Here is an 18,339-nt window from a genome sequence, read left to right as displayed (position 1 = left end):
GTTAGCATGTGCCTCAGAGCACAATTATCTTATATTGATTTCATAATAAAGCCCAGATAAGATAAAGCAAACGTGATAAATTGAAGTATGTCGGAACACATTCTATATTAAACATATGTAAAGTTTTTCCTGTTTACAATGTTCAACAATTTACAGGGAACGCAACTTTAAATTTATGAAAACACTTATAAAGTCAAAAAATCAATGTTATATGATCGTTTGCAAATAATCAACAGCTGTACAGACATTTCGAGACAATATCACACCTTGAGTGATAAACTGGAATTTTGGTAAAACGATTTCGTCAAAAAACAGAATATTCGTTAAAAAAATGTCCTAGACAAAAATTTATTAAAAACTAGTTTTTAACCGCGACTTCGTCCGCATTAGATAGTTTTTTTTTTATAGTAGCATAAAAAACCTGAGCTGTACTTTATTATTCAAATCTTTGGTAATTAAGGAGTGAAAGCGATCAGATTCCCCTAGGTCAAAAGTAAATCATGTCCTTTCTGAAGTCTGAAACTATCTCCTTACCAAATTTCATTGAAATCTGTTCATTAGCTTAGGCGTAAAACCGATCGCCCCACCTGAATTTTCCATGAGAATGCGTCCTTTTCCCGGGGTAAAAAGTATCAAAATATCTCCATACCAAATTTCATGCGAATTAGTTCAGTAGTTTAAGCGTGATTGAGTAACAGACAGACAGACAGTGTGGGATCCAAAGTATTTACTTTCCTGAAAATAAAATTGAAAAACTTATGATGTCTATGGATTTTCTTGTTGTAGCCCTTTAAAGGCTTTTATAAAGCTCAATAAGAGGTTTCCTGAAACTTTGTCTAAGAGTTTTTTTCTAGTGAGACATAGTTCTAGGCAGGAGTATAAGAAATCATTGAAGACTTTGCACATCGTATCATCGGTGGTATACCGCATTTTCTTTTTATGGCAACTAATCTGGTAATATGCTTACAAGCAACCATAGGGATTTTTCGTCAAGATGCATAATCGAACGGGATCCATTTTTGTCGAATTTGGGTCATAGTTTCCTGGTTGTGTTACAGGTTTCGAGGCTTTCTCAACTTTCGTAATTATTTGAAATATCTTGTTGCCAATGTTGTCAGTTTAAGTACAAAAGGTGGGGTACTTGAGTTTGTATGGAATTGGTCCAGAGCTTACTCTTTTCCAGGCACATCACTTTGACCCAGCAGAGTCGACTGCTATGATATGAGCTAAGAACCGTTAGTCCTTAGCGACAAGCTTTGAATTGATTACTGTAGCAGAAATCGATTTTATTGGTGCTTGGCTAGCCATAAAAATGGTGATATCAGTTCGTGATAACACCATCATTGAGACCTGTTTTGCAACGTTTGTCATTGCCAATACCTCGGCTTTGATCAGAGAATCTGAAAAAGTTGACAAGATTGAGTGTTTTAGAAAAGAAACCGGCACCTACTCCATCATCCCTTTTCGAGCCGTCAGTATATAGATATTGTCGACTCACTTATGTGTGGGACATTGTTCATCCATTTGTTCCTATCAAGGAAGATAGCACTACAAGGTTCATTGAAATTCAGACATGGGGTCATGTAATCTGTGCTGGCATTGTTCCCTATGTGTATTCATGTATAATCTTCGCGTGCCCGATGTAGATGGTTTTCCAGCAATTGTTCTGGCTAAGCTGTAAGGACCTGTTTGCAGCAGTTTCCTTCACATAAAGGCCCAGGGGTAGAAGATTGACTATTTCTTCTATTCCAGCATTAGGAGTGGTCGTCATCGCTCCTGTTACGCCTGGGCATGCCATTCTCTGTACTCTTGTGAGAGTTTTTTTTAGCTCATAGTAACTTTGACACGACTTGATTAAAGCATATTACAGATTATTTGAGTTTTTGATATTTGATTATTGAGAAAATCAGACAAGTCCGTTAAGAAAGCTTTGAGTTTTAGAGAAATTACGGTAAGGTAGTTGATTTAATGCCACAAGTCACTTCCTGAAAACCCTTGATTGGTAAAGCTTAATTTAAACACTGTCCATCAATGTAAATTTATCAATCGAAAATTAAAGTTTTTGTTTAATGTTACTTTTTTTTAACTCTCGAATATAATGATTAATTAATTTTTTTGAGCGAAAGAACAAAAACTTTTACATCGCTTAAACATCAACGCAATTGTTTCGTTAAAAGCAAGTTGTATTCTCCCCCCCCCCCCCCCCCAAAAAAAATTTTGACAGCAAATCAGAATGTGGCTTTTCTTTATTTCCGCCATTATGGGAAGACCAATATACTTAGATTATGCAGAATATTTGACGAAAAGAAAACGCAAAGTCTGAGCGAATTGTATAGCCAAGCCATTCAATTTTAAAACCCATTAGTTACATATACAAAGTTTTTGTCCAAACTTAAATACCAAATATGGATTTTTATTTTTCATAAACTGCAATTTAGTCATAACCAGAATCACCATAAAAATGACTATCAACAACTTTTACAAGACTCAAACTGTCCGTGGAAGTAAACCACTTGAGACTCATTCTTCTAAATAGAATCTATTCCCTAGTGCACTTTTCTAAAAAAAAATAAACAATTAATTAATTGAACCATTAATAAATTAAATTCTGAATTTTTCAACAAACAAAAAAAAATTTAACTTTCTAAGGTCACAATTACGGAGATCATGAAACAATCTATTTACTTTTGTGCCCTTTTTTAGTAATATCTAAAACTCATTTGGATAAAATAACAGTAGGTATAGATAAAATAACCTTCAAGAAGTTCACTCTCCATTTAGTAAACATTATAGAAGTTATCCTTCTCATTTATCACCTTTAGTTTCAAGGCTGCCTATAAGCTACACACATATCTCGAATTAGTCATGAAAAGTTGAATACTCTAATCTAAACCATTTAAATTAAACCTTTTATGTTTAACAGTTTACCTTAATTGTCACGCTTATCTGTCAAAAGGACTTTATGTTTGACAATTCTCAATATTAATTGGCCCAAACGGCATATACAGTAGCGAGCAAAAAAAATGCAAACGAAAAAGGTTAAAAGAGTTTTCTATGATAACTAAGTCATTTTACATCGTTATGCTACCAAATTTGGCACACAATATTGAAAATGTTGTATTTTCACGAAACAGGGTCGATTTGTGGAATATTTTACTTCAAGGCAATTATTTGGCCAAAAGTCTACCTAAATATGCGTTTTTAGCCGAGCAAAAAAAATGCAAATATGTGAAAAACAATAAATTAAAGTGATTTATTCATATTTTTTGATAACATTTTTTCGTTTTTAGTTCATATTATATTTATTCATATTAATATTTTGTTGCGAAGCCTTTATTCGAAACAACAGCGCCCAATCTTCTTGGCATTGAGTCTATTAAAGACTCCAAAACATTTGATGGTATTTGTTCCCATTCCGATCGAATGTGATCCATCAGCTGTGCACAATTTGAGTGCTTCCGCTTCCTAATCTCCCGATCTACAAGATCCCATAAATTTTCTATGGGATTGAGATCAGGAGATTGCGGTGGCCACTCCAGAACATCGATATTGGCCTCTTCCAAGTAGCTCCTTACTAACCGGCTGGTATGTTTTGGGTCGTTGTCGTGTTGAAATAGGCTATTTTCGGGCATATTGGATCGAAAATGTGGAAGCATATGGCTTTCCAAAATGTCCCTGTACATTTCGGCATTCATCCGACCACTTATTTGACACAATTGACCCACTCCTTCACGAGAAAACGAACCTTAAAAATAGCAGAGCTATTAATTTCATTTCTTGACTATCTTATATTACCTACCCCACACCATAACCGATCCTCCTCCATGTTTAATGGTAGGAACTTGATACTTGGGGTTATAACGATGTCCTGGAGGCCTTCGCACATAGTGAATGCCATCTGATGAGAACAAGTTAAACTTGCTCTCATCGCTCCATAAGACCTTAGCCCACTGTTCGCTTGTCCAGTGGATATGGCGCCTCGCAAAGTCAAGCCGCTTTCTTCTATTGATGGAACTTATGAAAGGTTTTTTGGCCGGCCGTCTTGCAAAAAGTTCCGCATCGACTAAACGTCGTCTGATTGTATGCACTCCTACGTTAACATCATATTGCTCGTTTACATCTTGCATAATTTCCACCGCAGTTTTTAGAGGATGGACTTTAGCTTGTCTTTCAATGATTCGGTCTAGCCTGGAGGTTGTCTTGCGTGGGCGGCCACTACCAACCTTCCGATTGGCATCCCCTCGTGCCCGATATCTGGAGACAATGCGCGAAACTGTTGATATCGCCACTCCAAACTCCAATGCAATATCCTGCATGAACCGTCCGTTATTAACAGCATTTATGATAGCTTTTTTGCTATCTGTCGATAGGTGCTTCTATTTATTACATATTCCAATTGATTTATACAAAAAAATATATTTATTTTACTTACCTTCGTAGAAATATTTGCCGTTTGCATTTTTTTTGCTCGCACTGAAAACCTTATTTACCACTTAAAATTTTTTCTGACGACACCAGACGAGCAGCACGGTAATAATGCTTATCAATATCAAACCTCCACATACTGTGATTACATTGTACAAAAACAAAAGCCAGTTTTTACCGTTACGAAAAATACAGTTTACAATTATTGCTTTTGAGCTCTTTGTTTGCATTTTTTTTGCTCGCTACTGTACATGGTCACGTTGACAGAATGCCGCTGAAGCCGAAGCCGCCGCCACTGCTTTTAAATAAATTACTTTAGCCCTCCAGCTTTCGATTTGTTAGCCAAATAGCTTTATCTTTTTATCGTGTAGCTCAAGTAGGCTTAAGTTTGAGATTCTCATATATCACACGCTGACCTGGACCCAAAAATCACAAATCACAAAAACATAAAACCAACAAATAACAAATTACATTGATATGATATCGTTCTCACCTCATTTAATTAACTTGACGTGTCTTTTCTGAATTTCTATAATCACCCTAAATCGATCGCCCCCTGGGGGTATGTCCAATGACCATAAATTTAATAAACATGCCTCCTCACACAATTTAAAAAATTTTTTTCTTTTTCTTAAACAAAATAAACCTCGGCACATTGTGAACGAGAGTATCTAATTTATTGCGTTCTAATCGCATTTGTTTTAAAATATTTTATTTTTGTTCTTTTGTTTTTTCTAGGACAAGTCATTGTCGGCGGAGGAAGTCGGACAAGTGTTCCAGGACGAAGAGAATATGGCAGCAATTTTAATGCGGCGTCATTTGCAAAGTGGTGATCTTGTTATGGTAAGTTTGGCACCTGTTTCTTAGCTTTGCTTGGCTTTGAAGTGCGGTATAATATAATGCCAATTAGAATCGGTTGTTTACAATTCGGTTTTGTTAGAATCTTGTATAGCAGGGTATGGTTTATTTTGGTCAACAAAGTCTCATGGTAGGTCGACCACAAATCAATGTCGATGGTTGATTTTGACCAAGGCTCCACCACCGGCTTTGGTTTGGCTTTGGCTTGGGCTTGAACTGCCCCGGCTTGGCCTGGCTTGATGGTGCGGCTATGCTCAAACTATGCGATGACGTTAACAACGACGAATATTATACGTGGGAAGTACTCGGGTTCTTTATGCGGTTGTTGATACGTTATGACCACCTTGACCGATATATAGTCACAGATATAAGCAGCCACCTATGAAGCACATTAACCAAACCAGAGCAAAGTGTATACATTTTCAAGGTGACCACGAGACAAGTGTCTGCACACCATTCGGTGGTTTGCTGCTGCCATAGTGACTTAAAATACGCTCTTGGAAAGGTAAACCACTTTACCTCAGCAGGTTCTTTTTGGATTACAATTACATTATAAATTTTACGTTTTACCTGTTCTTGACCATATTCTGTGAAAAGTATATTCATTAGAAGACTGAAAGTCAATAATGTTTATCTGCCGGTTAGGTGGTTTAAATAAATAGGTAAAAACTGTATATTGTAATTATGAGACTTTATTTCAATTGTATTTTATGTTAAAAAGAAAAACAACAACAAAATTATACACACACGTTACAAAGTGTAAGAAATTATTGGATATAAAATCCATTAAGATTTATATAATTATATTTAATTTTGTTTTTTTTTTTACGGAATACAAATTTTTGTTCCAGTTCCAGTTGGGTGTCTTGAATGGTGTGCCCCTATGTACTTAAGTGTTCAAGGAGAAAACGTTTACAAAATAAAAATTATTAGTGCAAAATCATTAGTAATTCTATGGAAATTCAATTTAATTTGTATTTATTTATATCGGTGACGTGTTATTTTAAATGTGCATGTGAATATATTTGAAAGTCATGAAAATATGAGATATGCAAAGAAAAACTTTGACTTCATTTTAATGTGAACTTGAATTTATTTTGTCAAATAAAAAGAGACTAAATATTTTAATAAGATTTAATTTTCTAAAATTAATGATGTTGAACAATCATTTAACTATTTTCAAAATCGGTGAGATACAAATACAAAATATTCATTCAAAAACCCTGGAAACTATACCTTTTGTATAATTTCTAGAGTTGTTTTTTGGATTTTTTGTATAAAATCAAAATCCTTGTGGTCTATAAACTAAAAATAAATTCGTAATTCACCTCCCAAAACTTTACAAACAAAATGTTCTGTACCCGATATCAAGTTAAGGCTAGCCACTACACAAGACACGACGAAATTTTTGATAGGCTCTTCCAAACAAAATCGTTTTTTGTTTTGTAAATTCTGTGAAAGGTTTTAAGTTTTAAATTGTGTCTATGAATAGTGGCACATAATTTGAAACAACCTAATGTTAAGAGTTTAACAATTTTCTAAATATTTAGCAATTTAATAAAGGAGTCCAAAATTTAAAACCTTTCTTTTCGTTTTGTTAACTATTAAATTGCTTATCAATTGTTATTAAAAAACTAGCATCCAAACATGTCCAAAAAGTGACAGTTCGTGAAAATTAACAAAGCAAATACAGATGTCATATGGATTTAGCAAATTTGCTAAAAGTTAAAGTAGCCGTTCCGTAATTTTAACATTGGCAAATTGTGAAAATATAATAAGGTGTTAGGATGGTTTAAAATAAGTTAAATCAGCTTTTAAGTTTAGTAAATTGCTAAACATTTTTTAACATTTTGCCAAATTGTTTAAAATTGTGTGCCAATTTATCGTGTTTCCAATAATATGATATTCAAAATGAAAACAAACCATATTTTAATAATTTGTACCGGTTTTTCTTAAAACACTTATGCATTTAGTAAACCAAATTTTAAGGATACCTTCAGCAGAATTTTTGGTAGAAGATGGGGTCCAAGCCCTAAAACCATTATGTACGCTGTCATTTTAAGGTCAATATTAAGATACGAAAGTTTGGTAGTGTGGCCAAGCCTTGAAAGGGTTACAAAAAAATTTGACAACAATTCAAAGAATTGCACGTGTAGGTACTACAAGTGCAATGAGGAATACACCAACTGCAGTTTCAGAGGCATTGTTCCCGCTAATCCCTCTCGATATATTCGTGAAGGAACTGGCGACCAAAACCGCATCACGTTTAGTACTGTGAAATAACTAAAAAAGGGCTTCCTTTGGTCACAGAAACATGAAGAGAACTAATAAACTTAGACATTGGCACTCAGACAGAGTATTCGAAGCCACTTATAGATTTTAATACATTAGCACGAATAGAAATTCCCTTAATTGAAATCATGTATATGTCTTTACGGATGGTTCCAAAACGGGGGACGGGGTAGGGTCTGGCATCCTTTCATATAATCCTCTCCAAGAAAGATCAATAAAGCTTCAAAATTACTGCTGTGTCTTTTGAGCATAATTTGGAGAGCAAATGCATTGACATATCTTTCGACAGCCAACTAGCAATCAAGACCATATCTTCAACTGTCACAGAGTCAAGACTTGTACAGCAATGCATGCCGTAGGGAGCTTCGTTTATTCATCGAAACCAAAACGGTTACCCTCTGTTGGGTCACAGGACACTGTGATATTGACATGACGGTATTGAAAAGGCAGACAAATTGTCCAAAAACGAATCAAAGCTCAGAAAAAGCCATAAACAGGCCAATAAAGCAAGTAAATTAACAAATCCACCAAAGTTTCATTGAATACGCAAACAGCAGGTGGACACTTCCTGCTTGCGGGGTTTCTATGAATCTATGGCCATAAATTTCCAAAGGTAAAACAAAATTCCTTTTACAACTAGGTAGGCCGCAGCTGTCGTTACTAATAGGTATCCTAACAGGTCACAACTTATTCGGTACTCACATGAACAGAATGGGTATCGGCTTATCTGATTTATGTAGATGATTTGAGAACGAGGAAACTGAGAATGTTACTTTTCAGCTTCTATGCGAATGCCCAAGCCTAGCCAAACAAAAATGGCAGTATTAAGAAATTATTTTTTCGACGACTTATACTACGGATCGTCCTTGTCACCTAGAGACATTCTTAAATATTCAAAGACAGGGAACCCCCTATCCCTCGACCTTAATTTTCATTAACCTTCCCATGCCCTTCCCAATTATTTCACTTTTATGGGGAGAATAATGGACACCAAGAGATACAAGTGAGATGTTTTCTCAAACTTGTAGGTGCATCACCCTCCACAACCTAACCTTACCGTCAAAACCATGAATTTTCAACAAATTTGTACAGAGTGCAGCTCTTCTTATATTAATCAATTTGAAAACATAAAAAAGTATCGATTATTCAAAATAAAATGCATAGACCTAAGTGACAAAATCCAAACCTTAAAAACAGAGTTCAGTTGCAATCCCACATTCATGATGTGCAGCTGAATAATAATGATCTTTACTTGGCAAAGGCATTTAAAATTGAGTTAAATGGTAAACTGTCATTAATGAAACTTTGAATAGCATAGTTGAAACTTCTATCAACTATCAATTCCATATTTTGGATTGATATTCTGATCCAAGAAACTTATGTGAAATATACTCAAATGTTTGACCGATTTTCAACAAAATACATACATTTCTTTAAGCTTTATTCAAAATAATAGAAATATAAATCGTTACAAAAAAATTTGCCAATTATAGAATTATTAGCACACAAAATTTTTAACGAATGCTAAAACCATTTTAATAACCTTCTGAGCTTAAAATATGTTTTTGCTAGTTTTTAGCATCTTAATATCTCCTCACATTTTACTAGAAATAAAATAAAAAATAGTTACTTTAAATTCAGTAATTTGCTTAACCCATATAAACTCTGAGTTTATGGCAGTTCAAATAGGTTGCTACGTTTTTTTCAAAAGCTGCCACTGTTTAGTCGTATTCTGATTGAATTTTTTATTAAAAGCGAATTAGTATTTTAACACCTAATTCAAATTTTAGAATATGAAGTAATCTCATTAGTATTTAGAAATCACAAAAGCTTTCATTTGAAGCTTTATCTCATTTACTTACAAGTCTTCTAAATTTTTTTTATTTACAAAAGTCCAAGTTAAACATTAAACTGTGCTGATATTTTTTTAAAAGAAATGAATCTCTAAATCGTTGAAAAGGCTTACTTAGCAATTAATCAATCAAAGCTTTCAATTTTCGATATTTTGCAATCCATTATTTTTCTAAAAGAATTCATTGTAGATTTTGGTTTTATGTACATATTTTTTGTTTGTTCCTCCATCACATAATAGATCATCGTATCAAAAGACTCCATTCTCTGATTGATATGTTACCCATAAGACTTGCAATTGACAAGATGTTTACATAACGCCACATGATCTTCTCAACATCATCAGTCGAATCGATTAATGACATTATTGTTCCCATCTCCATCAATTATAATGGCTACCTCACATCACATCACAAAACCAAACCAGCAAACTAGGGGAACCAGCTAAAGCCACTCAGCCAGCGGCATTTTACCCACTTATAAAGAACCAATTATACCTTTTCAATATTTACTAAAACCCACATTATTGCTCAACAAATTATTCTGTACTTACTAACATACTTCAACAATTACCATCAGTACCACGCATTCTAGCGAGAACTATAATTAGAAGCCCCCATCATCATCATCATCATCCTCATCATCACAGCTTCTTAAAGAGTGAAGCTTTTGGTCCACTTAGGTTTTAGGTACCTATAGCAGAATAAATGACAAGTGATTTATTCTCTTAAAACACCAATCCCCTAGTGGATTCTTGTTCTTCGAATATATAAAACAACAACAATACGTTTCATTTTGTCATGTTATCCAAATGAGTGATGGATATCTTGAAAGCCATAAATTCTAAGTTAACACACTTAGGGTCGCGTCCGTCGCGTCAGTCTTCTATCGTCTAGAAGATAGATGTACCCGCAATTGGCAAGATTATTGCGCAAAATTATTTTGTATTTTTTAATAGAATATGTTACTATCAAGTGAGGATTGACTTCGTAAGTAGGTATATTACTCGTATACCGAAATATCAAAGAAGAAGAAGACGTGGCAAAATGCAGAGGTTAGCCCCGATTTTAGCAAAAGGTTAAAGTCTCAATTTTCCAGTTTCATGGGCCATAACAAGAGTGATGCTTGACGTTGGCGATAGTGCTATGGGCCGAAAAACTAGAAACATATCCACATAGCATTATAAATATTTCAACATCATCAAATAGTTGCGAATATAATCAATGGAAGCTTTTTTTTCATTTCGTGAACCATCTTCTCTTATATATAGGTTCATACCTTACCTATAGCAAGAGAAATCTGCGCGTCTTTGACCAGTACGCTGATGCTGTTGGCCTTAAAAATCCAACGGTGGCGTCTGCATACGACTATATAGCAGTTTAGAGTGCGATCATCGTCTTCGGTCGTCGCGTCGCGTAGCATTGATTATCACTCTGTAGTATTGCATAATTAAAATCTTCACATGGCCAATTTATTTGAGAAAGAAAATACAGCGATGTTTGAAAAATGTTTATATTTTTATAACAATTGAAATGCCTCAATTTTATTTTCACGAAATTATGTAAAATTATTGTTTTAAAAATTCAGAATTGTTTTTAGAAAATTACCTTATTCCGATTGTCTTGACACAACTCAAGAAGTTGGTGGAATGTCGATTTTCTCTTTGTCTTCAACTTTGGGTATAATGTTCCAGTTGTTCTTAGAGGCAAAAAAAGGTTTATTTTTTTGAAATACAAGACAACCAAAAAGAAGTTCCAACATTGTTTTTTTATGATTTTTCGAATTGAAAAATTTCAAAGTCCCCAGAATCTTATACACGATTTTAAGAGAGATGTTTCTTCTAAATCTGAAGAACCATAAAGACCTATGCAGAAAGGACTCTTAAGAAATGCTTGGTTTTGGTTAAGCCAAAATATCTCACGAACCAATAACGCTACCGTGACGTGATAACAAAATATTACTAAAAGTTGGTAATAATTGATTTCAACTTAAATACATATCTTTTCAAAAATTAAAAGTAGTTTCATCTTAGAAAAAATATTGTTTTCGACATTAAGTAAAATTTTTCTAAAAATCCAACAGCCAGTTTAAAAAAAAAAATCTAAAAAAAAGTGCTCAAAATTGGTAAAAATTGATGTTCGATTCTTGATATCTCGGGGATAAATGAACGTATTGACATCAAAATTATTTCATTCTATGCTAAATTTTCTTTAAAAAAAATCCGATCTGTATTCGTTTTTATAAGAAATTCAAATTTTCAAGAAATTGTACTAAAATTTTTAAAGATTGATTTTGAAATCAAACTTATTTTATCATACGCAAAATATTGTTAGTAGTTTTTAGTTAATCTTTTAGAAAAATACAACTTTTTTCACAAAACAGGAAAAACAACACAAAACCCTTAAGGAATAATTTTCGACTGAAGTATTAAGAAAACAAAGAAAAATATAGACATACAATTATTTATCCCACACAAAATATTGTTATGAAACATTTGTTAAAGTTTTAAGCAAGACAAACCTACAGACGGGATGAGAAGTTATAAGTGTGGGTCACATCCTTCTTTTTAACTTCCCATAGAAAGTTGTAATGGGTCTGATTTGTCAAATTGAAAATTTTTACATTTCTAAACGTTTCAAGTTCTCTAGAGTCGAAATAAAGATTTTTAGAAAGATGTCTGAGCGAGCGTGTATTCGTACGTTCGTACACCCGTACGTTCACCACGTTTTTTCGTCGTCCATAGCTCAAGAACCAGAAGAGATATCGACTCAAAATAAATTTTGTTATACAGAAAATAGTGCAGAAAGATGCAGAAAAGGCTTTCGACAAAATTGCGTGGGTGGTTTTTTTACCATTCATTTTTTTAAAAAATCTGAAAACTTTGCATAACCCTAAGAATGTCACGAACCAATGACGCTAGAGACTTGAATTAAATTTTATAGTATATATTTTAACGTGATACCAAACAAATATATCCGAATTCGATTAACGGTATATTATTATAAATAAATAAAATATTATTATAAAAAAATTGTTACCTCGAAAATTTAACGAATAAAAATGATGTAATCTCCAAACCTATTTTGTGCAACGAAAAATAACGATTTTAACATCTCGTAAAATTTTGAGAACAATCAAATTGACGGTTAAAAAAAACCTAAGAAAATATTACTCAAAGTTGGTAAAAATTGAATTTCGACTCAAATACCTTCTCAAAACTTTTAAATTTTGGCTTGAAACTACTTCTATCTTCTGAAAAAATATTGTTTTCAACACTCAGACAAATTCTGAGACAACTCGAATTGACAGTTTTTTTTACAAAAAATAAAAACCTAAAAAATTACTAAAACTTTGTACAAATTGATATTTGACTCAAATATGTTTTCAAAACTTTCAAATATTCTCTTTAAACTACATTTATCTTTTAAAAAATATTGTTGTCATCATTCAGTAAAATTTTGAGAAAAATCTAATTGACAGTTTTTTTACAAAAAAAAAAAGCATAAAAACAATACTTTCGACTTAAATAGCTTTTCAAAAATTTAAAATATTGTCTTTTTTTATTTCACAGAAAATATTGTTTCCAACATTCAGTACTTTTTTTTATAAAAATCACACAGTACATTTTTTTATAAAAATAGTACGCAAATTTGTTAAAAATTGATGATCGTTTCTTGATATCTCTCAAATTAATTTCATTCATCCAATTTGTAAAAATGTAAGACATTTTACTAAAATTGGTAAAAATTTGTTTTCGACTAAAAATCTATTTAACAAAACTTGATTTTCAAACTAAACTATTTCTTTATATAAAAAATATTGTTGGTAATTTTATTTTTTTAAGAATAATTCAACTGACAATTTTTTAACGCAACACGAAATCCTACAAACTTTTAAGCAAAACAAATCTGTAAGCAGAAACTGAAAACCAAATCTTTATTTCTCGAATTTTTCTTAAATCTAGGAGAACGCGTGTAAAAAGTTCTATCGCCAAAGATGATTTGAGGGTAAAACGCCTCTGAAGTTTTTTTTTAAGTTTGGAGCACGAATTCCGGATATACTCGTAAATGTCCAGAGCTTGATGATTGGGAAAAGTATACTGAAAAGGTCAAAAACCCATTTTAATGGTTTCGCTATCGAAAAGTTGTAAGCTCTAAAAAATCACATGATATTATAGAATATTATTTGGCTTATAAAGTACTAGTCAAAATGTATAGACAATTCGTTTTGACATTCCATTTTGTTTTAAAGCAAAATAATTTTTCAATCTAGTGTAAGGCACAAACAAACTTTTAAACTTGACTCAACATGGTTGAAACTTCTGATTCTTTTTTTCATATTTTTTAAGCAATATTTTAGCTTACTTAGTGATTTTACGATGGCTAATTGCAAAGATCACGCATTCAGACTCTAATCATTGGCTAACATGGGTATTGGGTACGTGCTTCACACTAAAACAAGAAATGCTTCTTCACCATCAAAAGATGATGGCGATGAGAAATAAATGGCAACAAATTGTGAATCATGCAGTCTGTACCCATTTGTTAATGATGGTACAAATATATATGTACACATATATTTGGAAACCACAAGATTACTTTCAAACTTTAAGAAACAACTTTTGCTGGACATCATCACTCAAAGCTATGGGAACTTTCGATATTTAAAATTCTATATGTATTAAATTCTTTGAATTTTATGAATTTCATAAATACATAACTATCGCATCTATTTGGCATTTTCAACATCAAGAGTAGGTTAATTAAATCCAATAATTTAGGTTATTATATGGTTTGATTTGAAAAGTCTGAATATCACGAGAGGTTAAAACACCAGATATGTATGAACGAGAATGTTGTGTTAATTGAAGTTAAAATTACTCAATGTATGTATAATTGGAATTGGATGAATCAAATTAGTTTATTTGAAAGATTTAATTGCACAATAGTTCATTTAATTAGTGCAATAAATAACCTTCTATAAAGAAACAGAGTAAATCCTATGAAAGTGAATTTCGATTGAAGGTTACAGTGTTGTGATTGTGATGTTCTTCCTGATTGGTTCATTAAGCTTTAATTAAACATTCTTTAAACCGTGAGAGAAGTTGAGAAAGTAACTAAGTGTAGAATAGAAGATTAATGCGTGTTATTGGACTTTGCACTTTCTCGAAGTGAGACAATTAAGATTTTTAAATCAAATAAATAAATTTTAATTTATTCATTATGTGGCACAACAGTTCGAAGAGAACTAGGGCTTACAACTCTCAACCCTTCCTGTCTGCAAGTCATGTCAGGAATGGAAATGACCTTTTGTTTGTAAGCCAAATCCGAACGGTTAATTGGAGCAAGAACTTTTCATGACAAGAAATACTCTTGGAATATTGGTTTGTCAATTCGTCACAAGAGGCAGTATTCGTGCAACAAATTTTGTTTAGGTGGCTTCAACCCAAGACCTCTTGTATGACAGCCCTACGCACAAACCATCACTTCATGCAATGGCGGATCCAAGGGGGGGGTCGTAGGGGTCATGACCCCCCCCTGGGAGATAATTTGTTTGCTTCTTCGTAAGAATTCCCTTCAATTCAAAACTAATCGTATTGCATTTATGGATATGACCCCCATTATATTTTGAATTATTTATTTTTTTGTATATGAAAACAACATTTGTATTTTACTTCCTTAAACTTTGTTGCTAAAAGTACTACTTTTGACTGGAGATTGGACCAGGAACATAATAGAATATGAATCAGATATTCAGCACTATTCCAAAAACACAGCCATATGGCCAAAAAGCTTATACAGTTAAGTTTTATAAGTAAAGATTTCATTTAAAGATTTATTAGTAATTTAACGACATTTACCAACTCAAATTTGGATTTTCGCTTAATTTAGAACTTGAAAAAACTTTAGTCATGCTTTAAATTATTTTCATAAAAATTGTTTCTGAGAAAAAGAGCAAATATTCAAGTTCTTAAGAAGAAACCTTGAATAAGAGTAAGAGCTCATCAATTTTATATTAAGTTTCCGTTAAATTCCTTAAACTAGCCTTCAATTTTATTATTACATTTTTTTGACACACATAAATAGTTATTATTGAAGTGATTTTTACTGCGACATATAGGAAATATATGAAATTTAAATGTAAAATGTTCATTTATTTAGTGCTTGTACCAAAAATATTTTTAAGGCAAAATTTAAAATGATTTTCGAAAAAAATATGAAAATCTAGATTTTTCGACAAATAAAATGGCATTTAAATTATTGAGAAGAACTTGTTTTGGAGATATGTACATTTTTAAATCTTAAAATATAGGCAATTTTAAACAGACTTTTTGGAAGAAATTATCAAGTTCTTGCCACTCAGTCGTACATCTCATTTATTTCAAAATTGTTTTTCTGTTGAATACAAAAGGTTTTAAAAAATTAAATATATCTGCTTTTGAAGTGAAATTGCTTTGGAAGCTCTAGAACTTAGATTCAAACATGAATTTCAATAATACAAATGTCCAAAAAATCAAGTGACACTTTTGTTAAACTAATGGCTAAGTAAAAAAAAATAATAAACGTTTCATATCCATTGATATAAAAGCTTTGAAACGTGTAATTTGTGAGTGCTACACAACTTTTCTTCTCAACTTATTTCTTTTTAAGTAAGGTAAGTAAACCTTACTTTGTTTTATTTATTTTTTTTAGATAAATTATGTTCTTAAATACAACTATTTCCTTGAATTTAAGAACCAAACCTTTTTGTCTCTACAATTTTTAAGTTTTGTTGACGCCTTGATAAGATTCAAATACGAGCAAGCAGATTGAAACCGATAGTAATAAGAGATTCCCGGAAATTGAGTTCGAAAAAACTACGTCAAAAAAGCCCGACATTTTTACATTCAGATCCTCTCTCATTTTCTGGATTTTTAAATTTTTACAGCGTTCTTCGCATTAATAGAAATGAAAACAAGAAAAGTGTGTTTTGTTTTTGGAATAAAGCAACGTTTCAAAACAATTTCCTACATTTCGGCGTGAAATGCACCAAAAACCCTCTATGCTATTGTATTTTAGCTTTTAAATATGGCATATTTAGACAACTGTTCGAATCTTGGAATGCTTTCACATGAGTCATCCAAATTAAATAGTAAGACCATACCTTGCTGGACAGCAGTGTTCTAAATAATTTGATAACTAAACTTGGCATTTTAGCAAATAATAAAATTTTGTTAGCATCCTTTACAAAACAGTAGAGAACATTTTTAAGCGGTGAGTTAAAACTCATCTAAGTGTGTGACCCCCCCCCTGATGAAAAGTCTGGATCCGCCCTTGACTTCATGACTACTACACTTCAAGAACTTTGAGCAAAGGTTAAAACCAGACCAATTCCTCGCTTCTATATGGACAGTTGGAAACCTTACATCATTTAAATATCCACAACGCGAATTGTTGCAAGCATCGAATCGTTTGAGGTAATTTTCGACCAATTTTTGACACGTATTGGGTGGTATCTCAGCCATAACTTAACGATTGTGCTTTTTTTAATACTGCAGAGTCAAAGGTTTATCTGCATAAATACGGTCTTTCTAAGTCAAATATAAACAGTGGCTTTTTGGGGATGTAATGGCCTCTTTTTGATTTGGGATTGGGATTTTCAGAACCCCAAATACAACAATTGTTGTGAGAAATGTGCTTCGTCGCTGAAGAAAATTTTGTTCGAAAAAATTGCCGTCCAACGCATGTTGTTCAAGCACCCATTCGACGTATTTACGACTTTGTGAATGGTCAGCAGGCTTCGGTTGTTGTGTGAGCTGGACTTTGTATGGATGTAGGTGTAGATCCAAATGCAAAATAAGCCATAATGTGTCGTAAGACAGTCCTAATTCCTGAAAACGATGAGGAATCGATAGATTCGGGTCTTCGGCAATACTTTCACTTACAGTACCGAAATTTCCCTTTCAATATTTGTAACCAATCCAGTCTCCTCAAATTTCTTCACAATATTTGCCAATTACTTGTGCAGTTGGACGATTATGTAAACCATAATCTCTTAAAGCACGATACATGGCTGTGGCAGAATCACCATTTTTGGAGTAGTTTTTAACAATTTGTTTGCGTTATGCGTTAGTCAAGAGATCCATTTTTGTAAACGTCAGAATTTCAACTGAAAAAAAATGGTTTTATAACTTAGTCTATAAGATGTAGAATTCCAGCCATATAGTTTTAAAACCGCAAAATGTATACTCTAAACTTTTTCCAATAAGAGCTGCGACGTTGCTGGTGGTTAGGCGAAAGAAATAAAAGTACAGAACAAATTACCAAGGAACTGACATGTCCTGATGCTTTTACTTAAATGTTTTTAGTACAAATCAATTGGAGTAGAATTAAAAAATTAAAGAATTGTAATACATCAACATTATACTTTAAAATACTGCTTAAATTTTGACATTTCGATGCCATTGACTTTGACAGATGTTTTAACATGAGAATATGAAAAATGTTTAAATGTCTTGTCACTCCTTATTATCTCTCCTTTTCCCGACTTTATTTAAATAATGCCCATATTTGTGAATTTGAGAAATAAGTAGAACAATAAGTTCTTCCAAGTTACCACAGTAACATTTTTGTAGATTCATCCAAAAACATTTCATTCAAATATTGCAATAAATAATTTAAGTTCCGCCGTTTGTCTCAAGATCAAATTAATATAACATAAGCTTCATCTCATCTCATCTCACTATCACCTGATAAGTTTTCATATACCTTATAACTTTTTTTATACGAACGGAAGTTTCTTGTATTAATTTAAATTTTTTCGCAACCCACACCACATTTCCAGTTTCTATCGCATGCAAACAATTTAACTTCCTCTGTGCACAACAATTTAAAGATGCTGTCATTTCAAATTACGTTATAGATGCTATCTCCT

The 18,339-nt window shown here is 32.6% G+C and overlaps 1 protein-coding gene across 3 annotated transcripts in view; it reads left to right on the top strand.

The window, feature by feature from the left end:
- The window catches only part of LOC129943424 (A disintegrin and metalloproteinase with thrombospondin motifs like), a 171,364-nt gene that overhangs the window by 87,242 nt on the left and 65,783 nt on the right, over positions 1-18,339 (top strand). For all 3 annotated transcript variants that reach the window (XM_056052860.1, XM_056052859.1, XM_056052861.1), the window contains exon 5: positions 5,164-5,268. In XM_056052860.1, coding sequence (XP_055908835.1) covers positions 5,164-5,268 — 105 coding nt within the window. The remainder of the gene's footprint in view (positions 1-5,163; positions 5,269-18,339) is intronic.

This window comes from Eupeodes corollae, chromosome 1, assembly GCF_945859685.1.
Source record: "Eupeodes corollae chromosome 1, idEupCoro1.1, whole genome shotgun sequence".
NCBI lineage: Eukaryota > Metazoa > Arthropoda > Insecta > Diptera > Syrphidae > Eupeodes > Eupeodes corollae.
Note: the sequence above shows the minus strand (reverse complement) of the source record. Positions and strands in the feature narration are given on the sequence as shown.